The 26,787-nt window shown below is 54.0% G+C and overlaps 2 protein-coding genes across 8 annotated transcripts in view; one reads left to right on the plus strand and one right to left on the minus strand.

The window, feature by feature from the left end:
* The window catches only part of STRA6 (signaling receptor and transporter of retinol STRA6), a 30,598-nt gene extending 19,112 nt beyond the window's left edge, over positions 1-11,486 (plus strand). For all 6 annotated transcript variants that reach the window (XM_055277802.2, XM_063638765.1, XM_063638764.1 and 3 more), the window contains 9 exons: positions 36-97; positions 1,653-1,815; positions 5,896-5,971; positions 6,965-7,098; positions 8,490-8,607; positions 8,688-8,789; positions 9,492-9,655; positions 10,013-10,168; positions 10,709-11,486. In XM_055277802.2, coding sequence (XP_055133777.2) covers positions 36-97; positions 1,653-1,815; positions 5,896-5,971; positions 6,965-7,098; positions 8,490-8,607; positions 8,688-8,789; positions 9,492-9,655; positions 10,013-10,168; positions 10,709-10,872 — 1,139 coding nt within the window. In that variant the 3' untranslated portion in view covers positions 10,873-11,486. The remainder of the gene's footprint in view (positions 1-35; positions 98-1,652; positions 1,816-5,895; positions 5,972-6,964; positions 7,099-8,489; positions 8,608-8,687; positions 8,790-9,491; positions 9,656-10,012; positions 10,169-10,708) is intronic.
* Positions 11,487-13,956: 2,470 nt separating this feature from the next.
* On the minus strand, positions 13,957-17,106 carry ISLR (immunoglobulin superfamily containing leucine rich repeat). Of its 2 annotated transcripts, none has more exons than XM_055277805.1 (2): positions 16,797-17,106; positions 13,957-15,964 (listed from the first exon to the last, which is right to left on the minus strand). In XM_055277805.1, the coding sequence occupies exon 2, from the start codon at positions 15,954-15,956 to the stop codon at positions 14,670-14,672; it is 1,287 nt and encodes a 428-aa protein (XP_055133780.1). In that variant the 5' UTR covers positions 15,957-15,964; positions 16,797-17,106; the 3' UTR covers positions 13,957-14,669. The 2 variants fall into 2 exon arrangements, with proteins under 2 accessions (XP_055133780.1, XP_055133782.1); XM_055277807.1 differs by lacking the exon at positions 16,797-17,106 and adding an exon at positions 16,162-16,268.
* Positions 17,107-26,787: the final 9,681 nt, after the last annotated feature.

Genomic DNA, 26,787 nt, shown 5'->3' on the forward strand with positions numbered 1-26,787 from the left:
GCTGTTCACCACCCTCCTTCCTTTGAGGACTACAGGATTCCGTCTCCCGCTGAAGATGGTGCTTTCAGCTACACTGACAGGGACGGCCATTTACCAGGTACGTCCTGCACCCTGTACTGCCATCTGCCTCTGGAGCCCTGCCCTCAACCCCCAAGCCTGGAGCAGTTCCGGCCCAACCCAGCTCTCCAGGTGCCCCATCCAGAACCCTGACCAGGTGCTGCAGGCCATCTTGGGAATTCTGGCCTACCCAGAAGGGCAGAGATGTTCATTCTTGGACTCACAAAGTGACTCGGAGCATTAATTTTGGAGGCCACATAAAAACGAATTTAAATCCTAGCTCCACTATTTACCTCCTGTGTGGCCTTGGGCAAGTTATTTAACCTCTCTGAACCTGTTAGCTCATCTGTAAAAAGGAGGAAATAGAATAATTTTCCTCTTTGAGTAATTGGGAAGATTTAGCGAGATAACATGTTTGATAAACTCTGCCTCACACCTCCAAAAAAAAAAAACCCGAAAAAACCAACAATAACAATTAAAATCCTGGGAGGTGGGTATGATTATTCTCCACTTTACAGATGGGGAGAATGGAAGCTCGGAGAGGTGAGTTTGACTTGGCCAAGTTTCTGCACAGCTAATATCTCAGCATAGCCTAAGTTTAAATCCAAGTCTGTCCAGCTTTAGTTCCTGTGCTCATTTACTTTCACAACATAGAAAAACCGGAAATTTTACATTCCAAAGTTTAGATAGATAGATGATGGGTAAATAGATAGAGGTGCAGACATAGTCATCCCTCAGTATCTGAGGTGGATTTGTTCCAGAAACACCCCTCCATACCAAAATCCAAAGGCTCAAATTTCTGATATATGATGGTGTAGTATCTGCATATAGCCTACACACATTCTCCAGTATGCCTCGTTATCTCTAGATTACTTATAATATCAAACATAAGTGCTATGTAAATAGTTGTCCTACGTCTGGGTGTGGTGGCTCACACCTGTAATCCCAGCACTTTGGGAGGCTGAGGTGGGCAGATCACGAGGTCAAGAGATTGAGACCATCCTGGCCAATGTAGTGAAACCCTATCTCTACTAAAAATACAAAAATTAGCTGGATATGGTGGCGCGGGCCTGTAGTCCCAGCTACTCGGGAGGCTGAGGCAGGAGAATCGCTTGAACCTGGAGGTGGAGGTTGCAGTGAGCCAAGATCGCGCCACTGCACTCCAGCCTGGCCACAGAGCAAGACTCCATCCCTCCCCCCACCAAAAAAAAAAAGTTGTCCTAATGTATTATTTTTTATTTGTATTATTTGTATTGAATTTTGTTATTTTTTATTGAGGGTTTTTCCCCAAATATTTTTGATCAGCACTTGATTGAATTGGTTGTGGATGTGGAACCCACAGATACGCAGGGCTGACTCTATGAAGTTATGGTGCTCGTAGGCATGCCTTTGGCCTATTAGGCTATAATTGCACCTGTCTGTAATATCCTCATTTAGAGGCATGAGATCCCTGCTCTAAGGGGCAGATAAGAACACTGATGGGCAATGGGCATGTGGCTGGAGCCCGTGTGCTGCCAGTTTCTTCCCCAAATTCTCCCCTGTTAGCACAGAAAACCCTTTCCTGGGATGGGGCCCTCACTGTGGGGCTCTTCCAGGTGGCCCTGCTGCTGCTGGTGGGCGTGGTACCCACCATCCAGAAGGTGAGGGCAGGGGTCACCACGGATGTCTCCTACCTGCTGGCCGGCTTTGGGATCGTGCTCTCCGAGGACAAGCAGGAGGTAGTGGAGCTGGTGAAGCACCATCTGTGGGCTCTGGAAGGTGAGGCCTCCAGGGAGCCCCTGAGGGCTGCAGTGGGGAATGAAAGCGGGGAGACCCAAGATCTATGCCTTAGTCGGCCATGGACACACTGGGGGCCCTTGGACACATTCCTTCCTCTCTCTGGGTCTCGATTGCCTCATCTCCAAATTGGGGCAGTTGGCGCTTCCAGTTCTGAGCTTCCATGAAACCTGAAGGAACATCTCAGCAGCTCCTGTCCCTTGCCTGCTTCTGTGGCATCTTCCCCCACCACCCCCCAGTGTCTCTGACCAACTCTCCAGGCATGGAGATGAGGAAGGCCATGGGATGGGGGAGCTGAGGGTGAGGAAGGAGGGAGGAGATGGCGATGGGGGATGGTGAGGATTTCTGAGCGAATCCTCATGGCAGGGGTCTTGTGTTGGGCAGGGCGCAGGCTTTCTCTTCCCTACTCCCTGAATTTTGGGGCCATCTCCTTTCTCCTTCCCTCCTATGACAATGAGCTCCTGAACCAGGGAACCATCCCGGCTTCTCCTTCTGTGGTCTGATGCCTCCTGCAGCCACCTACTTACTCTGCCTCCTGGGCACTTCCAACAGCCCTGTGGAAGGGACTGAGAAGTGTCCCCACTTGACACATGGGGAAGGATTTGCCTGAGGCCACCCAGCAGGGCAGAGTGCAGCCAAGAGAATACAGGGCTCCTGAAGCCTAGGCGGGGGTTCTCTCCATCACCTTGGGACAAAGCCCGGTGCTAAGGACTCAGGAGGCATGCGCCTTCTGCTGACTTGGGGGCCCCAGGCTGGGACGGACGGGCCCCCGGCTTCTGAAGAGTAACATGTGATGGTCAGAGCGTGGGCTGCCAGCGTTGCAGATGGAGGTGTGGCTGCTCCGCAGCTGTACCTGACCATTAACATCATCCTTATACTACAGACCTGGGGATGCTGGTCATGGCGGGGCAGGGAGTGGGGGGTGGGCAGAGGTGCACGGAGTGACCACTTCCTTCCCTGACCACCTCCACCATCTCCCTGAGCACCTCAGTTCCCATACTAGAGGCTGCCCTGGAACTGCTGCTGAGGCCCACAAACTGGACAGGTGACAAGTTCTGGGTGAGCTGAAAATGACCTCTCCTGGGAGATTTTCCGAGCTGGTTGCAACCTGGGTCATAGGCAGGTGCAGACATGGTCCAGGTCAGCCCACAACCAACCTCAGACCCTTGCTCACAGTGACCCTGTAGGTCAGCACCATTGATCCCAGCTCACAGAGCAGGACATTGAGGCTCAAAGACAAAATAAGACACGTCCAGGACAAAGGACTCTGCTTCCACTCATCAAGTCTTATATTTTTAATTGCATGTTGCAGTTTCCAAGCTCAAAGGCTCCCACTTCAGATCGTCTTGGGTCAAACAGAGCAACATTTACTCTCTAAATTTGCAGATGAGGCATACTGAGGCCCAGGAGGATTAGAGATACGGCCAAAGCCACCCCGCAACCTGGGCTCCAGTGTCCTTTGGTCTGTCCTTCGCCTAAGGAGCTAATGTCTTCTGAGCTCAGAGCTCCTGTTAGGACTGCCACCCAGCACTTGGACCATAAGCCTGGCATCACTCACAGAGAGCTCAGACTGAGTCAGGCAAACTAGATTAGAATCTCTGTTCCCTCACTTACAAGCTGAGTGACCTTGGGCAAAGTGCTTTACCTCTCCTGACCTCAATTTCCCCACCTGCAAAATGAGTGCTGGAGTGAAAAAGGAACACTTGCCCTTGAGGCCCTCAATCACACGAAGGAAGACAGATCTATCCCCCAAAGCAGGGCCCAGAAGAAGGCAGGCACGGGATCCCAGAGGTGGCAAAGAGCAGGAAGATTGTGTGAGTGCTGGGGTTTGGGGGTGCCCAAATTGGGAAGCAATGGAGGGAGAGAGAGGTAGGAGGTAGATGGATGGAGATCAAAGGCCAGGCCTGTGGCCAAGGGGGCTGCTAACCCTTCACCCCTGTGTTAACTGTACACTCACCAGGCCAGGCTCAGCAGGTGAGCTGTTCACCTCCTGGCAGCAAACGGTCCAGAATATGCCCTCGCTGCAACCCAGCTGGCTCCAGAAGGGGGACCACAGAGGCTGGAGCTATGCATGTGCAGTGCTTTCTCCCAACCTTGCTTCTGAGAAAAGTGTCCCTGCGAGGGCCCTGGAGGAGGGAGCTAGGGACCGGCAGAAGGCCCTAGGTTTCTGTAGCATCATTTTTAGCCCTGGCTGAATCTGAGAAGCACCTGGTGACTTTAACATTCCCTGTGCTCAAGCCCCATGCCAAACCTACTGAATCAGAAACTCTCAGAGTGGGGCCCAGCCTCTACGATTGAACAGCCCTCCCAGCGATATTTTTTTTTTTTTTTTTTTTTTTTGAGATGGAGTCGTGCTCTGTCACCCAGGCTGGAGTGCAGTGGCACAATCTCGCCTCACTGCAACCTCCACCTCCTGGGTTCAAGCAATTCTCCTGTCTCAGCCTCCCGAGTAGCTGGGATTACAGGCACGTACCACCAGGCCCGGCTAATTTTTTTTTTTTTTTTGAGTTGGAGTCTCACTCTCTCTCCCAGGCTGGAGTGCAGTGGCATGATCTTGGCTCACTGCAACCTCCGTCTCTCGGGTTCAAATGATTCTCCCGTCTCAGCCTCCCGAGTAGCTGGGATTACAGGCGCCCGCCACCAGGCCTGGCTAATTTTTGTATTTTTAGTAGAGACGGAGTTTCATCATATTGGTCAGGCTGGTCTTGAACTCCTGACCTCAGGTGATCCACCGCCTCAGCCTTCCAAAGTGCTGGGATCACAGTTACAGTGATTCTCATGCAAGCAAAGTTTGAGCGCCACTGTAGTAGGCACCCAATAAATATTGGTTGGTTGGTTGATTTCAATTCATTGCTGATGGAAATAAATCATGAAGGCTCTGCCTTTGGAAAGCCCCCAGAGCAGTGGCTGTCAGCCCTGACTGCACACTGAATCACCAGTGTTGCTTTCACAGGCTACGGCTGGGTCCCACCCACAGAAATTCTGATTTAACTGGTTTGGGTGCAGGCTGGGCTATGGGCGAGTTTTAGCAGCTCCAGGTGATCCTAAAGGTGCTGTCAGTGCTGAGACCCACCGCTCTAATCCCTGTGGCTATGTGGAACTAGCACTCACCTTTTCTGTGTTTGCTCTCCCCGTGCTTGAGATTCTGGTGGTGACATGGGCAACAGGAACACTTCCCTGGGCTGACTGATGAGATCAGGGTGCAGGCATCTCAGGCTCATTCTGGATCTGCTTGGAAATGGTTGCACACCTCACTCTATCATTCCTAGCAGCATGGCTGGCTGGGTGAAGCCCTCTCTCTGAGCCTCAGCTTCTTCTTCAGCTCAGTGGGAACAGTTCTTCTGTCTAACCTCGTGGGGTTGCTGTGACAGTCCAGAGCAAGGCTGGATGTGGATGTAAGGTGGGAGAGTTGCAGCCTGCACCCCTGATATTCTTTAACACCCAGGCTTGTTCATGACACACCATCATGCACACCCTCATTGTGTGCATGGCCAGGGAGGAGGTGAGGGAGCTGGGTGACAGCGGCTGCCTCCCTATTCTGATGGACTCAGGCCACACCGATGTGGACTCACACCCTCTATGCCGTGAACGAAGACCATTAGTGCAGACATGGATGGGGCCTTATGGCTCACATTATCCTGGGAGCTGGGCAGCATAACGGCGTGCCCAGCAGTATGTTCACGAGCAAATGGGGGCCTGGGGAGATGGAGTGCCCTCCTGAAGGCCACATGGCCAAGAAGCAGTGAAGCTGGAGACAGATGCCAGGTTGGATGGAGGTCCCACAGCAATAGAAGCAGCAACAGCAGGGTGAGGACCAGGTCTGCAGACTCAGAGCTGGTTTCATCTCTTGGCCACTGTATGTCACTGGGAAGAATGGGGTGGCCGAAGTCATTGGCTGACACTGGATCTGAGAACTGGGGGTGGGGCCAAGAGGCCTCCACACAGAGTTCAGTTTGGGGCAGGGGGAACTCCCCACAAGGTACCACCCTGGCAGGGGTTCTGAGGCCCCCAGGAGACTGTCCAAGCCCTGATCTCTCACTTTGCTCCCTCTCTGCCCACCAGTGTGCTACATCTCGGCCTTGGTCTTGTCCTGCTTACTCACCTTCCTGGTCCTGATGCGCTCACTGGTGACACACAGGTGAGTGGCAGGCTCTGGCTCACCCAGCGCAAAGGTGGGGAAGGAGCGGGAGTCCTGTGGGCCTGTGGGGAGGCCCTGGGCCTGGAGGGAGGGAAGGGCTCTGCCGGCCCAGGCTGTCATGGAGCCCACCTGTGTGTGGCTGCGCTGCAGTGGGAGAAGGTGGGGCTGGGTCCTGCCCTTGGGCCTTCCTGTCTGGCTGGGGAAACATCTGTGAGTGTGAAGGACATAGGGCACCACCAACTCAGGGCAGCTGGTGGAGCTCATCCCCTGAGTAGGGGCCACCAGGTGGGCTGGATGAGAGGGAAGGTGGCCTGGGGAAGCTGCACCTGCCTGGGAATGGAAGAAAGAGATAGGAGGTGAGGACTGTGTGGACGAGAGCAGAGGCTGGGGTGGCCCTGCCATGTGAGAGTGTAGGTGAGGGGTGGCCTGGCAGCATAGTGCACTGGAGAGGTGGTACGGGTCTCGCCATGCCACCTTGCTTGCCCTGCAGCGGTGAGTGGTGAGGAGCACTGAAGGCCCAGGGCAGGTGGAAGGGGCAGCCCAAGCACTTACTCATGTCAGAGAACTGGCCCATGTCTCCTGCGCACTTGCCAGGCCTCAGAGCTCGTCCCAGGGATCTTTCTCCACAGGTCACCCCTCCTTCTTCTGGCATACCAGGCTCCTCAGCCTGTGCTTGCTTTGCCTCTTTACCCGGTGGTTGTGCTGTGTGTCACTTCCATTCTCACCGTTGTTTCTCACTTTTCTGACTTGGCTCAGGTTGAGCCTTCTGCCTGGTTTTGTCTTCCTCGTTCACCGTTTAAGACTGCCCAGATATCACCTCTTCCAGGCATCTTGGGTTAGTGGCCTCCTCCCGGCTCCCACAGTTCAGGGCTTCCCTGCTGATAGCTGTGGGTTGAAATTCTATTGGGAGTTTGGCCAGTTGCTGGCCCAGAGGAGGATTTAGGAAGAGTGTGTTGCTCCCTGAGGTCTCTGCCTCCCTGGCTCCCACCCCAGGACCAACCTTCGAGCTCTGCACCGAGGAGCTGCCCTGGACTTGGGTCCCCTGCGTCGGAGTCCCCATCCCTCCCGCCAAGCCATATTCTGTTGGATGAGCTTCAGTGCCTACCAGACAGCCTTTATCTGCCTTGGTGAGCCTCCCTTGCCCGCCACACCCAGCCTTGGCCTGGGCCTCACCTCAGACACTGGCCCCGGTGGGGGAGAAGAGTGCTCAGCAAGTACTGCCCCCAGAGTTTGTCTGGGAATGCTCTGGGGCGACAGCAAGAGGAGGGACCCCCCTGCCTTCCCTGCCCTTAAGAAGCTTACTCAGGATGGGGGTACAGGAGCCCTCGGGAAATTGAGTGTGTACTCTCCACATGGAGATGAACCCTGGGTGCCACCAGGTATTCACATGGTGGGGTGGACCCAGGTCTGGAGGTGTCAAATTCAAAATGGTACATTCCTGGCTGGGCTCAGTGGCTCACGCCTGTAATCCCAGCACTTTGGGAGGCCGAGGCAGGTGGATCACGAGGTCAGGAGATGGAGACCAGCCTGGCCAACATGGTGAGACCCCATCTCTACTAAAAATACAAAAATTAGCCGGGCGTGGTGGTGTGCACCTGTAGTTCCAGCTACTCGGGAGGATGAGGCAGTAGAATCACTTGAACCCAGGAGGCGGAGATTGCAGTGAGCAGAGATCGCGCCACTGCACTCCAGCTTAAGAAAGGGCTGTGCCACAATTGGCTACCTACAAAGGTAATGAGATCCCTGTCACTGGGGTATGCAAGCAGAGTTCCATGGATATTGTTGGGGTCTGCAAAAGAGGTCTTGCCCTGAGAGAGTTGGACCAGATAACCTTCCAGGACCCCTACCAGCCCCAAGTTTCTGACTCTCCCCTTGGGTACTGCAGTGAGAAAAGCACTCTGAATGATGAGGGGCTGTGGCCAGGGTTGCACATCCAAGGGCCTTGTATCCCTCCAGTTCCTTCCATTCTCACCTCCTTGCAGGAGGAGAAGGATGGTAAAGGAGTGGAGGAATTACTAGGACAAAATTCATAGCGTCTCTTCTTGGTAGCCCTTATGTCTCCAGGCCCTTTTGTAAGCATCATTCTCTAATCAGTTGGCCAGATTATTTCAATAGACAGTCCTTGGGCACCTACCGTATGCCGGGCTCTGGCTTGAAGGAATGCAAATATCACTTTAAAATGTAGCCTTATCCCCCAGTAACTCAAACTCAGGAGAAACTGAAGGGAAATAACATTTGCAAAGTGCTTTGTGATTTTAAGAGTTTCCACAGACATTACCTCATTGGATCCTGGCAACAGCCTCTGAGGTAGGGACTATTATCCCCATTTTACAGAGGAAGAAACTGAGGCTCCGTGAGGTAAAGTGACTTGTTCAAGGCAGCATAGCTAGGCAGTGGCAGAGTAGAGATCTAAAACCAGGCCTGCCCAATCCCAAAGCCCTTGGTTCTGGGGGCAGCAGGGGAGGCCAGTTTTCATAGAACCTGTTTTCTGTCCCCCTGCCACTCCCGCCCCTGGCAGGGCTCCTGGTGCAGCAGATCATCTTCTTCCTGGGAACCACGGCCCTGGCCTTCCTGGTGCTCATGCCTGTGCTCCACGGCAGGAACCTCCTGCTCTTCCATTCCCTGGAGTCCTCGTGGTGAGTGAAGCAAGACATGGAGGGCTCGGGGACTTCTTAGAGGTCTGCTAACAGTGACCGCCTCCCCACCCCACTGGCAGGCCCTTCTGGCTGACTTTGGCCCTGGCTGTGACCCTGCAGAACATGGCAGCCCATTGGGTCTTTCTGGAGACTCATGATGGACACCCACAGCTGACCAACCGGTGAGGTGGCATCTGGGCTTGTGGCTCCCTCGGGCCCTCATCCTCTTCTTCAGCGTCTCTCTCTTTGTGTCCTCCCTCCACTGCCATCTATCCCCTCTCTCTATCAAGGAACCCAGATGATAGTAGAAAGAGCTTGCCCTACCCATAGAGAAAAGGGACAATGGCTCAGCCCACTCCAAAGTACCTCTCTACATACCCGGCTTGGGGCTGGAAGTACCCCTGTGAACCTTTCTTGCTTTGGGAATCCGTACTGCTCTCCCCTGGATCCTCTGTTTCCTTAAAACCATGCCCCTCCCCACTTTGTAGCAAGGGTGTTCCCTGTCAGATGACAAGGCTGTGGGAGAACCTTGGCTCCCGGGGGGAACTTGGAATTAGCAGACAGGGGACCCATAAAAGGGAGGTGGGAGGCATCAGGATCATAGAAAGACTTACATGGACCTAGAGTTAAAGTCCAGCTCTGCCACTGAATAGCTGACAGCCTTGGCTAAGTCGCCCAATCTCTCGGGGCCTCAATTTCCCGTCTCCCAGGGTGGTGGGTTGAAAGAGAGAAGGCCTTGCCCAGGGTGGGGTGCACAGAAGACATAGCAATAAATAGTAGGCGCTCAGTAAATACACAGCAGTTCTGGGCATCCAGGTCTGACACTGACCCTGGGGAGGGGGCTGTGGGGGACAGCCTGCCTCAGCTTTCTTCTCCCACCCTAGGCGAGCGCTCTATGCAGCCACCTTTCTTCTCTTCCCCCTCAATGTGCTGGTGGGTGCCATGGTGGCCACCTGGAGGGTGCTCCTCTCTGCCCTCTACAACGCCATCCACCTCGGCCAGATGGACCTCAGCCTGCTGCCACCGAGAGCTGCCACTCTCGACCCCGGTAAGGTCACTGGGCAGGGCTGGAGGGTTGCTCAGGCTACCCAAGCAGTGAGGAAGGCATCTGCCCTGCCCCAGGCCCGTGCCAGCTGATCAGTTCACACCAATGTCTGTAGCTGCATGTGCCACCTATGTGCCCCTGCACTGTGCCTCGTGTGGCCCTGCAGCATGTGCAGTGGATGTGGGGTGTTCTAGCAGGTCCACATGTGCCCATGCAGCAGATGTGCCACGTGCCTGGTGTGTCTACATGCTTGGATGCAGGGAGTGCACGCGCACTCCCTGTGTGTGTGTTAGGGGATGTCTGGATGCCTCTAGTCTGGCCCCTGCTCCCCCAGCACTGCCATCCGCCACCCCACCCCAGGCTACTACACGTACCGAAACTTCTTGAAGATTGAAGTCAGCCAGTCGCATCCAGCCATGACAGCCTTCTGCTCCGTGCTTCTGCAAGCGCGGAGCCTCCTACCCAGGACCATGGCAGCCCCCCAGAACAGCCTCAGACCAGGGGAGGAAGATGAAGGTGCGCCCTCCCACTAGGAATGGGGGAATAGAGCCTACCCAGCTTCTCCCAGGAAGGATGTGTGCCCCTCCCCAGCACACAGAGTGAGCGCCAGGAAAATTCTCACTTCCTCTCTTCCTTGGCTGCCTTTGGTCACCCCTCCTGGTCTGATCTCAGGGTAATTTTTTCCATGATATGAACACACACATACACACACCATATGTGTGCACACAGAGAGAATGAAACAGCTGCCTTGCTAAGGGGCTCCGTCATTGCCCCCACTTCTCCCTTGGGGCAGGGAGTATGACCTCCTTCTTTCCTTCTGTCCACAAGTGTGTGTAGGGAGGGGACACTAAGCCAGCTCCAGACCCTTGTCCCACCCAGCTTCCAGTCCATCCACAGACCTCACCCCCCACTTCCATGTGCTGCCTGCAGGGGACATCCTAAGCCTCACGACCTGCACTACGCCTGGGATTTTCAGGCTCTCTGATCAGATCTGAGGGCCAGGGAGGTTTGGCTGGGTGTTTGTTGAGTGACTCACAGAAAGTCCGTCTCTCTCAGGGATGCAGCTGCTACAGACAAAGGACTCCATGGCCAAGGGAGCAAGGCCCAGGGCCAGCCGCGGCAGGGCTCGCTGGGGTCTGGCCTACACGCTGCTGCACAACCCAACCCTGCAGGTCTTCCGCAAGACGGCCCTGTTGGGTGCCAATGGTGCCCAGCCCTGAGGGCAGGGAAGGTCAACCCACCTGCCCATCTGTGCTGAGGCACGTTCCTGCCTACCATCCTCCTCCCTCCCCAGCTCTCCTCCCAGCATCACCCCTGTCATGCAGCCAACAGGTCCTCTGGATCACTGTGGTTGGGTGGAGGTCTGTCTGCACTGGGAGCCTCAGGAGGGCTCTGCTCCGCCCACTTGGCCATGGGAGAGCCAGCAGGGGTTTTGAAGAAAGAAACTGGTGGGTTAGGGCCTTGGTCCAGGAGCCAGTCGAGCCAGAGCGGCCACATCCAGGCCTCTCCCTGCCCTGAGTCTGCCACCAGCCTCGAAGGGCCTCGATGAAGCCTTCTCTGGAACTACTCCAGCCCAGCTCCACCTCAGCCTTGGCCTTCACGCTGTGGAAGCAGCCAAGGCACTTCCTCACCCCCTCAGCGCCACGGACCTCTCTGGGGAGTGGCTGGAAGGCTCCCAGGCTTCTGGCCTGCAGGGCAGCCCAAGTCATGACTCAGACCAGGTCCCACACCGAGCTGCCCACACTTGAGAGCCAGATATTTTTGTAGTTTTTATGCCTTTGGCAATTATGAAAGAGGTTAGTGTGTTCCCTGCAATAAACTTGTTCCTGAGAAACTGTCCTCATAGCGGGAGGGGTATGCAGGGAAAACCCCGCCTACACTGTCAGGAACACTGTGCATTGATGGGGACGGGGCTCGGGGTGTTCTGGCCACATGCTGGGCCAGACACTGGGTGGAAGGCAGAGAGAACCCATAGCTGCATCCTTTTGGGAGGCAGAGACTGGGGACCCTATGATGCCACCCCTGAGCCATGTGGATGCTGGCTTTGGAAGTGGGACTTATTCTGGGTCTTGAAGAAGGGGCAGGATCTGGGGAGGAGAAGCGACTTCAGGAATGCTGGGGAAGCAGTGTGACTCCAGGTGTGGAGGTAGGAAGGGGCGTGTCACATGGGGGGACAGAGCGTAGGCTGTCCTGATGGGAGTAGAATGAGAATATGGAGGGGAAAGGAGGGTGGAGACAGACTGGGGTCTTTTCTCTGCTGGGGGGTTGGTGGAGGTGGGGGGCAGGGTATATGTATAAAGAAGATGCCCTGGGTCCACTGAGGGGCTGGGGGCTACAGAGGGTAGGAAGATGTGGCCACCCTACAGATCTAGGTCAGCAGGGCCTTGAGAAATGCCTGCCCAGTTAGTGGAGATCAACAGTCCCCTGCCCCACGCCCAGGTTCCTGCTACAGCCTCAAATACCTATAAAGCCAGGGGTGGGGTCAGGGACCTGAAACCCACTTTCAAGGCTGCCCCGAGGAGGCCAAAGAGGGCACGCTGTGATCCCACTGCAGCCCGTTGAAAAAGGCTTCCTGACCTTGTTTCAGCAACTAACAGGGTCTCAGGGGAGGAGAATCCAGGTTCCCAGAGAAGGGGGCCCTGTTCACATTTGGGATGCGGAAACATCCAGGAAGACTTTCTGGAGGTGGTGATGCCAGAGCCCACTCTCAAAGACTGACTTAGCCAAATGAAGAACAGGGAAAGGGTGCCTGGGTGGAGGGAACAGTGTAAGCAAAGGTGCAAGGATGGCACACCATGGAGCATTAAGGGAACAATTAAACAGCTGTTCCAAGAAGAGGAAGAAAGGGTGCGCTTGTTGGAGGAGCGGGTCAGAGAGGCTCTAAGTGGGGAATTCAGGCTCTACCTGGAGGGCAGTGGGGACCATGGAAGACCTTAAAGCAGGGGAGCAGCTAGTCCACTCAAGGCACAGCCATTCCCTGTGCTGCCCCTGACCCAGGTCTTAGGTCCAGGTCCTACTCCAAGAAGCCAAGCTGCTCAGCTGGGAATGGAGCCAGGGATGTCCAAGTCAGGCTGGGAATATCAAGCCTTAGGCAATCAGAGTCTATTGGACCATGAAGCAGCACCCAGTCCTCCCATGTCATTTGGTTTTTGAGGCAACTGAAGCCCAGACGTGGGCAATGACTTACCCAAGGTGGCCCAGCACGTGGAATTTGGCTCCATCCTGCTGTTTTCCACCAGACGTGAGTCATTTTTTTCAACTTTTATTTTAGATTAGGAGTCATTCTTGATACATGCTGCTGGTGACATCAGCTCAGCAGGAGCTGCAAGTTGATGAGGGGAGAGTGGGCAGGGGGAGGTGCTGTATGTGGACCAGGAGGGAGGGAATGGGGCTGGCCAGCAGCCAAGGCTCACAGCTGCTACCCCAGACTCCTTAGCCTCCTGCCTCCACTTTGCTGAGCTCAGCAGTTCTGGGAGCTCTGGACAGAGGCCACAGAGCCTCTCCCCTGGGCCATTGTCTCTGCATGCAGTATCCTTGATCTTGAAAGGGATGGGATAGAGGCAGTAGGAAGCCATATATCCTACCTGGCACAGATCGGAGGTTGTGCAGAGTCTGCACGTTAGGACCTCATCCTTATGCTCCTCATCTGGAGAGGCTGAAGGTTGCTGTACACACACACACACACACACAAAACACACACACACACACACACACACACACTGGCCATTTGGACTTTCCTCTTGGAATGCCATTTCTTCTTTGGGAGAAAGATAAGTACGATTTGTTTCCCCCTGGTTTCTCCCTCAAATATGTTCTCTTGTTCCCAGTCTCTCTGGGGCTTTCTCCTCCTCTGTCCTGTGTCCCCTTCTCCTCATCTGTCTCCTCCATCTTGCCCCACCTGTCCCCTCTTTCCTCTTCATTCCTAACATCTCTTCCAGGAGCAGGACAGGGAAGAGGAGCTACCACCCACGCACTTCCATTTCCTTGCGCCTTTCCGAAATGCCTCTCTTGAAGCCACTACTGACATCAGGTGCTGCTCAGGGTCGCCAGCCACCCCAGGCTCCTGCCCCCACCTGCCCTGTGGGATGGTTTGGAGGAAGGGAACATCTGCAGCTCAGCTCACCGCAAGGCCCAGCCCCTGACACAGCATGGGCCAGCCCTCCTGTGCCTCCACAGTCTGTTGGGGTCTCAGAGGCCCCTGCCAATATGGGCAGGCAGGCTGGCTGCCCTGACTCTTCAGCTCCTGATCCTATCTCCCAGTAGGGGCTCCTAGATCCAGACAAAATTCCAGGCAGACACGGAGGGGCATCAGAAATGCTGTTTATTTTTCTACCGCTCCCAAGCTGGCTGGCCTTTGCAGAGGAGCAGACAACAGATGCATAGTTGGGGAGAAAGGGAGGACAGGTTCCAGGATAGAGGGTGCAGGCTGAGGGAGGAAGGGTAAGAGGAAGGAAGGCCATCCTGGATCCCTACATTTCAGTCTCAGATGAGGACAAAGGGACTCCCAAGCCCCCAAGTCATCAGAAAACACCAAGGAGCAGGAGGAGCTTGAGCAGGTCCCAGGGAGCCTCAGAGCCATACCAGCCACTGTCTGCATCCCAACCTCCTCTCCCATTCGCTGTCTGCTTCAGACCACCTCCCAGCCAAGCCCCAGCTCCGTTTCCCCAATCCTGGCCCTGGCCAGCTTGACAGTCACAGTGCCTGGAATTCCACCACTGAGGCTTCTCCCAGTTGGATTAGGGCATCGCTGCCCCTGAGAGGAGAGCACAGGCAATGCTGTTAGCAGCAATGGGCACCGCAGACAGTGAGTTAGGGGATCAAATTCCATCCTAGTCACTGGTTTGAAGCAGGTCTAGAAGTTGGGGGTAGCAGGTGCTCTAGAAGAGATTAGAAGGAGAGGTAGGAAAATGTGAAGTCACCCATGCGGGCCTCAGGAGTTGCCAACCCCAGACCCCTGCAGCACTTAAAGAGGCATTGGCAGGGGCAAGGGGAGGAGTTAGGGAAGCCCTGGGTGGGGCTAGAAGGAGGTGAGGAAGAAGAGGAGGAGGAGGCTTTGACCCAGCAGGAGCAGGCCTGGGGGCAGCTGCCCAGGGACCCCTTCTGCAACTGCAGCCTCAGGGTTCCCAGCACGGCTGAGGTAGATGATGACCACATTGTCCTCCGGCCCTGATGGCTGCACCTCGTTGTCAACCGTATAGCAGCCCTTTCCCTCAACCGCTTTGCCATGGAACCTGCGCCCCAGGGTGTCCTCACCACCCTCGCCGGGCGTGGCCAGTGCCACGTCCACTGAGCTCTCAGCACTGCCCAGCTCATTGGTGGCCAGGCAGCTGTAGGTGCCTTCCTCCAGCTTGCCAAAGTCGGGGATAAGCAGGCTGCCATTGGCAAAGGCCTGGAAGCGCGGCTGGGAGCTGGCCACAGGGGTGCCGGGCAGGGCACGCCCGTCAGTGCCCACATTGGGGCTGGTGATCTCCACAATGCCACTGGGTATCTGGATGTGCCAGTGAAGCTGAGGGGCCGGCTGCCCGTCCACATCACAGTGCAGCGCCAGCACAAAGCCAGGCCGCAGTTCGGCACCATCCTGGCTGGGTTGGTAACTGAGCTGCACTGAGGGCGCCGAGCATGGCAGCGGCGGCAGGCGGCTCAGCGGCGTGCCCTTGAGCACATGGGGTGAGGTGCAGGCGATGTTGTCCTGCTCCGGGATGGACACGGACGTGGCCAGGGCCCATGTCTTGAGCCACACGATGCCGCAGGTGCAGTCGAAGGGGTTGTCGTTGATCTGCAGGTGGGACAGCGCGGTGAGCGGGGTGAAGGTGCCCTCGGCCAATGTGTGCAAGCGGTTGTGGTTGAGTTGCAGCGAGCGCAGAGCACGGAGGCTGCGGAAGGCGTCGCGGGGGATGAAGGTCAGCTCGTTGCTGTCCATCTTGAGCAATTGGAGGGCACTGAGGTTGTGCAGGTCCCTCCAGGCAAAGTCAGAGATGAGATTGTGGCTGAGGTCCAGGCTCTTGAGATGGCTCAGAGAGGCCAGGGCTCCGGCGGCCACCGTGCGGATCTCATTGTGTGCCAGCCACAGCGACTGCAGCAGGGGCACCTCCCTGAAGGCACCCTCCGGCAAGCTTGGCAGCCGGTTGGCTGACAGGCTCAGTGTAGTCACATTGGCCTGGAAGCCAGGTGGCACGGCCTCTAGGTCGCGGTAGGCACAGTCGGCAATCTGGAAGCCATACTTTTCCCCACAGTCGCAGGGCTCAGGGCAGGCCTGCGCCAGGCCCAGGAGAACTGCCCACCAGAGCAGATGCAGCTCCTGCATGGTGCCTCCTGCAGAGAAAGGCATGTCACCCAGGGGATCCTGAGAACCCGCCAGAGGGACTCATTCCTCCCACAAGTCCAGCCAGAGCTCTTTCCCATCAGGAGGCCCTGTCCCACATAAGCCAGCTAAAGCCCAGCACCACCTAGCCCACCGCCCCCATCCTACAGAAGGAGAAACTGAGGCCCAGAGAAGGGCAGAGACTTGCCCGAGGTCACGCAGCCAGGCAGGATGAAGACAGGATGGAAGAGGACCCCAGCTCCTCCTCTGAGCGGAGAGTTTTCCCTGCCTCGGCCTGTTCCTAGCTGACTTTATGACTTGAAATCTGTTTTCCAGCCACCCCCCCTCCCCCAGCACTTTGCAGAACCTCCCCCTGCCCTCCCACATCCTGGCCGCAGTCCCTCCCACCGGAGTCCCCCATAGGTATGCTTTGCCCTGGCCCAGACAAGGCCCCTTGTGCAGTGCACACCACCCCCATCCACTCCATCCGCCCTCTCCCGCTCCTCCGGCCGTGACCGCAGCAGACACCAGGCCTTTTCTGTGGAATCACACCCGTGGCCTGTTCTGTTCAAACTTAGCCAGGCAGCTGCCTAAATAAACCCCCGCCAGGACCTCTCAGCTGACTTGGGTGAGGCCAGGGGCTCAGCCCAAACGCAGCTGGGATTTCTGGGGCCTCGGTTGTGGGTTGTGGAAGAAGCAGATGCCTCCTGGATGGCTCCAAGCTAGGGATTGTCCCACACACCTCAGACCAGCAGGTATGGACCAAGAGGGAACCAGCCCCTGTGTCTAACAGGCCTCCCCCTCCCGCCGCTGGCCCTGGAGCCCTCCTCCCCACTGGCTTACCTTCAAGCTACTCTTAGACAAGTGGAGCCTCTTCTAAGGTGGAACCAAAAAGCAACAGAGGACCTTAGCTCTGAGAGTCTGCAGGGCCACGGGCGCCCAAGGGAGGACTTGGATGCTGGGGCGAGGGGCAGCCTGGTCCCACCCCACCTTCAGTGTGCAGGCCTGTGCCCTCCCTGCCCCAGACAGGGTGCCTGGGACCATCTACTGAGAGGAGGCGGCAGGGAGGAGCCCGGGGCAGCCCGCGCACTTCCTCGTTCCAGCAAAACAACTGCTTCTCTGCAGCAACAAGGACCCGTGTTTCATAAGTGACACCAGAAACTTGAGGGGGGAAGAGATGCCAAATTTTTTTGGGTTGTGTTTTTTCTCTCTCTCTCACTCACTTTTAGCAGCTTCAACTTCCTTAAAGACACAGCACTGTCTGGAAAGGACCCAAGAAATGATGGGGCCAGGAGGATTTTAGCGGGGGAAGGGCGAGAAATTGAATCTCATGGAAGGTGGGAGATTTCCACTTCAAACAAGAAAAAAGGGGAAGCCTTTGTCCGAGCCAGGGTCGTATGTGTGTTGGTGTGTATACGTGTATGTGTGTGTACAAGTTTGTGGGTGTGAGGGTGCGTATTTCTGTGTGTGCCTGACTTTGTATGTGTGTTTGTGTGGATGTGGGTATGAAACCATGTACATGAGTTTGTGTGTGAGTGTACGTGTGTGTTTGTATGGGTGTGTCTGTCTTGGTGTGGGTTTGTGTGTGGAAATGAGTGTGCATCCATGTGTGTGTGTTTCAGTGAAAAGCCAAGAAGGCCAAAGTGTACAAAGCAGATACCAACCCTTCAGTGAAAGCCAAGATGTTAGGCATGTTTTTTTTTTTTTAAGAAAACATATCCTACTGGCTCCGAGACTGAGCTGCGCTAAATGCATGTTGTTGTCCAGGGAGCTCCCACGACTCCAGGCCCCGCCCCTCATTGCACTCCCCACTGGCTGGGGAGGAAACAGGGAGGCCCGGCTCAGAAAGCTCAGGGCGGGAGCCTGTTGGCCTTCGGTGCTCCTGGCCGGGATTCTAAGCCACCCAGGCCCACTGCCCACTGGGCACCCAGAGGGGAGGCCAAGGGGCCGCACTCCTGGAGAGTTCTCTCTGTGTCCCCCACAGGGCCCAAAATCTCACTGTTGGTGCTGGACATCTACGTGGTCAGAATCGGCCTCTCTGAGCTCCACTGTTCCAACACCAACTGTGTGGAAGGGGCAGACGCCTCCAGGGTGAGGATATTTGACCCCTTTTCCAAACAGGAAGGCCCAGGGGAGGGGAATGGGGAAACAAAAGAGGCCCAAAACAAGGGAGCTGGAAGAGAAACCGAAAGATGAAGGAGCCCCAGAAAAGAACTTTGTAGACTGAAGAATTTTGCCCTCCACAGAACAAGCCTACCATATCCCCTCAGTAGCCCTCCCCAAGCTTCCTTAGCCTTCCATCTGATAACTGGCTGAATTCTGCTCATGACTCAACTTACCCTCTCAGCAGGGCCAAGGGCAGACAGGGATCATCTTTGGCTGAAAGCATCCCCAGGAAGCCTGCCCCAGCTCATCACGCCCCATTCCCTGTCACCAAGCAAGGCCACAGAAGTCCCCAGCATGCTGCCTGCAAAACACCCCAGTCTGATGCTGAGGATATTATTCTGGTCCAATGGAGGGCCCCCTCTCTTTCCCCTGCAGAGGAAGCCCTCTCTTGCATCATCCTGACTGTGCCGGAGAATTTCTAGAAAAGTCCTGAATTTGGTGGGTCAACCAGAGGCTGCAAGAATACACATCCAGGGTTCAGTAAACCAGAGGGGAGATTCAGTGACCTCAGTGTCAGTCAGGGAGTCCTTCCTGGGGGAGGGGGCTTCACTGTGTTCTGCACAGCCCATACACACACCCTCACCTACACAAAGTCTATGCCACCAGCTTCACCTCCAGGGTGCTCTGAGGAGCTCACAGTTCCCACCCCACCTCCCTCCTTGCAAGCACACCAGGGTCAGAGCGCAAACGCCTCCACAGCCCTCAGTTCCCAGTAACTGTTCTCTCGGACATTCCTGACTTTTCTTCAAAGCTGTGATTATTTATTCATGCGTGTTTAATGTGCGACCCCTTACTAGAGAGGAAGCCCACTGAGGGCAGAGGCCTTACCTTCCCAGGTGCTATTGATCTCCAGCACAGGGAAGACACTCAGTAAGTGCCCCCTTCATGGCATGATGGACAAGTTGGGTGGTCATCAGAATGAAGCATTTTAGAGCTCACCCACTTCACCTCCTCATCAACTTACAGATAGGGCCTTTGGGCCCAGGCTAGGGAAGGGGCATGTCCAAGACATTTTTTTTTATCTTTTTAAAAAATATATATTTTTAAATTATACTTTAAATTCTAGGGTACATGTGCACAACGTGCAGGTTTGTTACATACGTATACATGTGCCATGTTGGTGTGCTGCACCCATTAACTCGTCATTTACATTAGGTATATCTCCTAATGCTATCCCTCCCTCCTCCCCCAACCCCACAACAGGCGCCGGTGTGTGATGTTCCTCTTCCTGTGTCCAAGTGTTCTAATTGTTTTTAGAGAATATTTCATACAATATGTGTTCTGCACATATTTCATACAACAGAATATTTCATACAACAGACCCATGCTCTGTTGGGTGGGTGAGTATGTCAGCAGCCTTCTGGCGGCAGGGAGTCTGTCCCCTCATTCCCTACCTAAGACCTTAATGACAGCCAAACACTAAGCTCAGACTCCCACCTCAAAACAGATGTGGGGGGCTGAGGGCGGGAAAAGTGGGAGGGACCAGCCCACCTGGGCAGAAATGAGACTGCGCGTGCCGGTCACTGATGTATCTTCCTGGTCTGCTCAGGTCCTGCCACTGCCTGCAAGGTGTGGCCATACCCGCTTCCACCAAGAAGGACAATAGGGCCCCCAGGATCTCAGCTAAGGACTATTGACTCTCCAAGGTGTCTCACAGTGGGGCAGGTGGGCTCGTCCCTCAGCAGAGCCCAGGAGCAGTTGTGCAGGCCTCTGAGGATGGGGCGTATGACCTCCCGGGTTGCCCCTCTGCTCTTCTCTTGCTGTCACAGCTCAAGTTCTTTCTGTAAAGCCCACCTCACAGGAGATCATGCCAGCAGGCAGGGAGACAAGCCAGAAGTCGGGCTCCCTCATCTTTTCAGCCTGGAAGCTTCCTGTGGGCTGTCTGGGCTGCCATCTCCCCTCTCCTGGCCTCCTCTAAATTGGGCTTAGGCCTGAGATGGGGACCCTTGGTAAGTATGTGGGGCCCTGACTGTCCCCAGAACTAGGAGGCCAAGCTTGGGAGCCCCTCCTGCGAGTCTTGGCCCTGTCTCCTGTGGGTCCCTGGCAGCTTGTAGGGTGACCACCCAACAGTCCTGGTTCACCTGGAACTGATGGGTTTTCTGGGACGTGGGAGTTTCCATGCCAACATCTAGACAGTCTCAGCAAACCAGGACAGTTGGTCACCCTAGCAGGGGAGGGGGGCTCACTTCCTCCCACAGTTTTTCTTTCCCCTCCACCGCTCCCCTTCATGCCTGCAGAGGTCCAGCCCCCTCTCCTCCCATTCTGCTGCCTCTCGCTCCGCTCCTGCTCCTGCTCCTGCTCCTGCTCCTGCTGCCCCCAACCAGGGCGCCAGCCACACCCCAGCTGCCGCTGCTCGACCAGGACTCCCCACCCCAGAAGGCCTCACTCCCGCTGACCAAGGGTGCTACATCAGCTTTTCCTGGAAGGCAAAAAATGATCCTGATGAGAAGATGGAGCAAGAGGGACAAGCCCAGCACAGATAGAGAACTGGAGAGAAACAGAGAAATGAGAGAGACACCAGGAGAAAGAGAGGGAAAAACAGAGAATCACAGCCTCCTTTCCGGAGGTAGAGAAAGGAAGCAAGGGAGAAAGACCCAGAAAGAGAGATGGAGGAAGAAGGTCTGAACCCGGAAACAGGCTCTGAGAGGAGAGAGGCAGTCGGGGGCTGCTGTGGTCAGCTGTGGTTGTGGACTGTTGCCATCCCACCAAGACGGGCAGAGTCTGTCTTGGTCCTGACACTGTATTCCCCCCAGCAGCCTGCTGGAATAGCTGGGAGGAAGCTCGGCGAACTCCTGGTGGGACTTGGTTAAGCCTGTGGGTGTCCTGGGAGAGAGAGGCTGTTGAGAAGATAGGGTTATGGAAGGAGCTTTGGCCAGCTGATGGGACTGCATGTGTGTGTGTGTGTGTGTGTGTGTGCAACACGCACATGCATGGGGGGGACATAGAGCGATCTGCCTAGGTCACCAAATTATGAGGCTTCCTTTTTCTAGGCCTCAGTGCATCTGTCATATGTGAGAGTTGGTCTAAAGTCATTTGGCCTCTATATTCTGCCTGTCTAGAATTCTCAAAAATGTCTATGCTGACACGAGGGGCCCGTGTGCATGTGTGTGTTCGCGCACAATTTCTGTGTGCATGCATGTGAAAGGTGAGCCTGTGCCTATTTTCCGTGTGTGTGTTGTTCATGCATGAGTGTGAGGATGTGAGGCGGAGTGAGCAGGAGCTCGTGGCATGTGCACCCAGGGCTGTGGATGGGGAGAGGCACTGCAGGCCCTATCTCCTCTTCTGGCATCACCCTAGCCCAGAGGTCGCAGCTGACCTTACCTGGGGTGGCCTCACTCCCATTTCCTCCCCATTCTCCTCCACCCCTTCCCACCACTTGGGCATGAGGGCCTCTCCCCTCTTCTCGGGATCTCTGACCTAGGAACCCAGGAGAGCCTTGGTGGGCAACCTGGCTGCTTTCTCTGGCCTCACCCCACTTTGCTCTGGCCCTGCTCACTGTGTGCAGCCGCACGCGTGTCCTGCTCCCACCTTGGGGCTGCTGCTCCTACTATTTCCTCTAACTGGACGAAGTCCGTCCATACTTGCAGGGCTCCCTTCCTCTTGTCTTTTGAGGTTTGTTCAAATGCCAACTCCCCAGAAAGGTCTTCCCAGGCCACTCTATATAAATAGTCTTTGTCCTTCGCTGTCTCCTCACCTTGCCTTATTTGTCCTTCTTCCCTACGCTCCCCTGACATCTCTGTTAGTGTGTTTCCTGTCTATCTCCGCAATCTGAGTGCGAACTCCACACAGGTGGGTACTTGGTTCTGTCCACTGCTATCCCCCCAGCGCCCAGCAAAGGGCCTGCCACTTAGTAGGTGCTCAACAAATAGTTGCTGAACAAAGGAATGAATGAACAATAACCTTGGCCTTCCAGCTGGAGCCTTTGCCCCCCTCTCTCCTCCCTCCTCCATCTGCCCAGGGCCTCCTAAGCCCTCCCTGCTGACTGTCACCGCCCTTCCACTCAGGGCCTTCTCTAGCCACTGTTCTGGTCTCCTCTCCTGACACCATTCCCACTGCTCTCTCTTGACCTTCGTCTTCGTCTTCAGGAACTATTTTCAGCAGTAGCACCAATTGAAGCATACTTCATAGGAATTATTTTTGTTTTTCCCCAAGCCAGTCCCAGTTTCCAGGAATGCAGAACTTGGCCGCACCCCCAGGATACATCACAGACCTCGAGTTTTCAGCCCCAGCCCTTCCCAAAGAGTAGGGGTGGGACTGGGGAGTGTTATGAATGACAGTGAGTGTTCAGATTAAGGTTCTAGATTGGAACCAGTGCTATAGGGTCAGGATCACGTCCCTCTGTTAGCTGTGGGGCACTAGGAATGGGCCAAGGGCCATTTGTTAGGGGTCAGCATGAAGGGCCTGGATTAGACGTGGGTGCAGGTTGAGTGGGTGGGGCAGGGGTAGTTTAACCCTGAGGATGAAGCAGGATATGGGGTCTGGAATGGGGGAGTCACAATAATCCCTCTGCTCCATGGGAAGTTGGAATTGAGGGTAAAGGACTTGGAGGGTAATGCAGAGAGAGAGGAAAGGGGACTCAGCAGAAAGCAAGGGCGAGGGAGAGGGGAGGGAGGGAGACTGAGACATAAAGAGAACAGTGATGGCAAAGTCCTGGGCCAGTCAGGAGGAAGGTGGAGCCTCTCACTGACAGCAGAAAGCCATTTGGCTTGGCAGACACCTGCTTCTCATGAAGAGGTGAGGCTGTAGCACTGTTCCATGCAACGCCTCCCCGCCTACCCCCAGCCACCAGACAGAGACTGTGGGCAGAATCTGGGCTTCTCCCAACCCTGAGGGGCTACCGGGAGGTGCAGGTGGGAGCACCAGGCTAGAGATGGAGGGAGGAGAGAAGCTCCGGCAGAGAATCCTGACCAAGAGGAGGCAGGGCAAGCAGGCTGTGCTGACCTCAGCCCAGGGAACCTCTCAGGGGGAGACAAGAAGACAGGTGGCCAGTGGGCCTGGGGAGGTGGTATTGTCTTCAGGGGCCTCTGGGAGAGCAGGCCAGGCAGGACAGAGGGCGGCACAGCCACTGAGGGTTGTAGAAGCTCAGAGAAGAGAGGTGAGAGCTGGGGATCAGGAAGACTCAAGGGAGGAGGTGAGAACTTGGATAATTTTCATAAGTTTTATTGAAATGAAGCATGCAAATGGCAAAACAGTATCACATTGACAGAGAGGCCTCTAACAAAACACTACAATCCTCCTTCTCCCACCCTCGCCTTCTCCTATGCACTCTCCAGAGCAACAACTGATGGTTTCTGGTTCTTCTTCTGCTGTGGTTACACATGTCAGGCCTGCCCATAACATTTGCAGGGCCTGTGACAAGAGTGTAATTAGAGGCCCATATACCATATGTGTAAATATTTTATTTATTTATTTATTTTTATTTATTTTTGAAATGGAGTTTCACTCTTCTTGCCCAGGCTGGAGTGCAACGGTGCGATCTTGGCTCACCACAACCTCTGCCTCCCAGGTTCAAGTGATTCTCCTGCCTCAGCCTCCTGAGCAGCTGAGATTACAGGCACGCACTACCACGCCCAGCTAATTTTGTATTTTTAGTAGAGACAGGGTTTCTCCATGTTGGTCAGGCTGGTCTCGAACTCCTGGCCTCATGTGATCTACCCGTCTCGGCCTCCCAAAGTGCTGGGATTACAGGCGTGAGCCACCTCACCTGGCCTATTTTCTTTTCTTTTTTTTTTCAGACGGAGTCTCACTCTTGTCTTGCTATAACAAAATACCTGAGCTTGAGTCTGTTGCCCAGGCTGGAGTGCAGTGGTATGATCTTGGCTCACTGCAACCTCCGCCTCCTGGGTTCAAGTGATTCTCTTGCCTCAGCCTCCCGAGTAGCTGGTATTACAGGTGCCCACTACCACGCCTGGCTAATTTTTGTATTTTTGTAGAGACGGGGTTTTGCCATGTTGGCCAGGCTGGCCTTGAACTCCTGACCTCAGGTGATCCATCTGCCTTGGCCTCCCAAAGTGCTGGGATTACAGGCATGAGACACCACATCTGACCATATGTGTAAATATTTTAAAGTTATAAATTCTACAAAAGATTTAATATGTTCTGTTCTCCAATCCATGACAAATGTGTCTTGATAACTACGTGGAAGGCCACATTCAAAATTTAGAATTCTTGGTGTCCTCATAAAGAGGAGAAATTTGGATACAGAAGGAAGACAAGGTGAAGACACAGGGAGAACATAAAATGGAGATAAAAGCAGCTGGTGGAGCCGTGCATCTGCAAGCACCAGAGATCACCAGCAAGCAACAGATCCTAGTGGAGAGTCCTAGAACAGATCCTTCCCTGCAGAAACCAACCCTGCTGACACCTTGATTTCAACCTCAGCCTCCAGAACTGTGAGATGATAAATTTTTGTTGTTTGAGTCACATTGTCTTTTATTATTTATTTATTTATTTTTAATGAAGTCTTGCTGTGTCGCCCAGGCTGGAATACAGTGGCGCGATTTGGCTCACTGCAACCTCCATCTCCCAAGTTCAAGCGATTCTCCTGCCTCAGCCTCCTGAGTAGTTGGGATTACAGGCTCCTGCCACCAGGCCTGGCTAATTTTTGTATTTTTAGTGGAGATGATTTGCCCACCTTGGCCTCCAAAAATGCTGGGATTACAGGCATGAGCCACCGCGCCTGGCCGAGTCACACTATTTTTGATACTTTGTTATGTCAGTCCTAGGAAACTCATTCACTCTGCTGTGAAAAACAAGGTTTTAGTTCATATGCATGGCCCCCTTTCATCACTCTTCTTTCCTTCTGGTTTTTGCAAATTAAAATATTCTTGGTTCTTCTACTGGTTACCTTCGAGCTCTAACTAATAGACCTACTTCCTACTCCATAGAGTGAAGATACAATCGAATGACTTCCCACTATGTAAAATGAGAAACCGACTTCTATCTCTCCTCTATCTCTCAAGTCTTTAATAGTCTTGCTTTTACATTTTAAATGATAATAACATTTAGATACTATTCTGAAGTCATTATTATAACGGCTGCATTTTGTCCATAAATTGACTCTAAAAAAAATCAATAAACCAATATTACATTCTCATGCCTGTGCGAGTACAGTTCACTGTCACCGCTGAGCCAAGGAATATCCAAGAATTACATTTCTTTCCCTTCTGATCCAATGTCATGATGCCCAGGCTGCTCAGAAGGGGTTCTTAGCATCAAGGTCAAATGTATTCAATTTTCTTATGCTCCATCAGCTGCTCAAAGACATGCCACATTTCATTTGCTTTATATTTGGGCTACAGCTTTTTCTGCACAGCTTTTCATTTTCCTGGAGTTTCTAATTGCTTTCTTTATTCTAATTGTCAAAAGAATAATGTGCTTTCACCCAATACTAAAAATAACCCAGCTTTGTATACATATTCTTATGCTGACATTACCTGGTATTAAAAGCACCTACTTTCTTATTGACTTGCCTTATTGACATATGAGCGTCTTCTTTTTATTTTTGCTTTTTAAGCAACTGGAAGCCCTTTGATACCCTAAAGCCTCTTCAGTTGCAGAATCCAGAATGAGGCTGGGCTTTAGAGAGCATCTAATCAGAGCCCATTTGAAGCTTCACTCTCTTCCCTGATATGTGATCATAATGTTCTCTCTAGAATCTCATTGATGTTGGGGAGCTTTCTACTCCAGGAGACCCATCTGCTTTGGAGAGGTTTTAAGTATCTTCTTCTTGGAACAACTCTGTCTTAGTTCATTTTTGTTGCTATAACAAAATACCTGAGATTGGGTCAATTATAAAAAAGAGAAATTAATTTTCTCGCAGTTCTGGAGGCTGGAAAGTCCAAGAGCAAGGCACCAGCAGGTTTAGTTATGTCTGCTGAGGGCTGTTCCCTGCTTCCAAGACGGCACCTTGTTGCTGCATCCTCCAGAGGGGAGGAATGCCATGGTCTCAAGTAGCAGAAGGGATGGAAGGGCAGCCAAAGAGTGAACTCCATCTGTCAAGTCTTTTTTTTTTTTTTTTTTTTTTTTGAGATGGAGTTTCACTCTTGTTGCCCAGGCTGCAGTGCAGTGGCGTGATCTGTCACTGCAACCTCTGCCTCTTGGGTTCAAGTGATTCTCCTGCCTCAGCCTCCCAAGTAGCCGGAATTACAGGCATGTGCCACCATGCCCGGCTAATTTTTGTATTTTTAGTAGAGACAGGGTTTCACCATGTTGGCCAGGCTGGTCTCAAACTCCTGACCTCAGGTGATCCACCTGCCCCGGCCTCCCAAAGTGCTGGGATTACAGGAGTGAGCCACTGCCTGGCCTGTCAAGTCTTTTTATAACAGCCCTAACCCCCTAACCCTATCCGTTTATGAGTATGGAGCCCTCATGACTCAATCACGTCCTCAAGGCCACACTTCTTAATACTATTGCACGGGGGATTCCGTTCCAACATGAATTTCAGAGGAGACACTATTATACAAACCATAGCAAACTCCAATCATCATCAGGCTCATGCCTCTCCCTCAGGGGGCACCCAGTCAGGAGGACCACTTTCTGTTTGTCTTTGTCTTCCTCCTTCATGATGTTCACACATGAAATGACCCCATATGTCTGTGGGAAAGGATGAAAAAGTTCTCCCTCACTGGCTATTTTCTCTATTGTGTCCTGTTGTTGTTTGGTTGGT

Source organism: Symphalangus syndactylus, chromosome 5 (assembly GCF_028878055.3).
Source record: "Symphalangus syndactylus isolate Jambi chromosome 5, NHGRI_mSymSyn1-v2.1_pri, whole genome shotgun sequence".
Lineage (NCBI taxonomy): Eukaryota > Metazoa > Chordata > Mammalia > Primates > Hylobatidae > Symphalangus > Symphalangus syndactylus.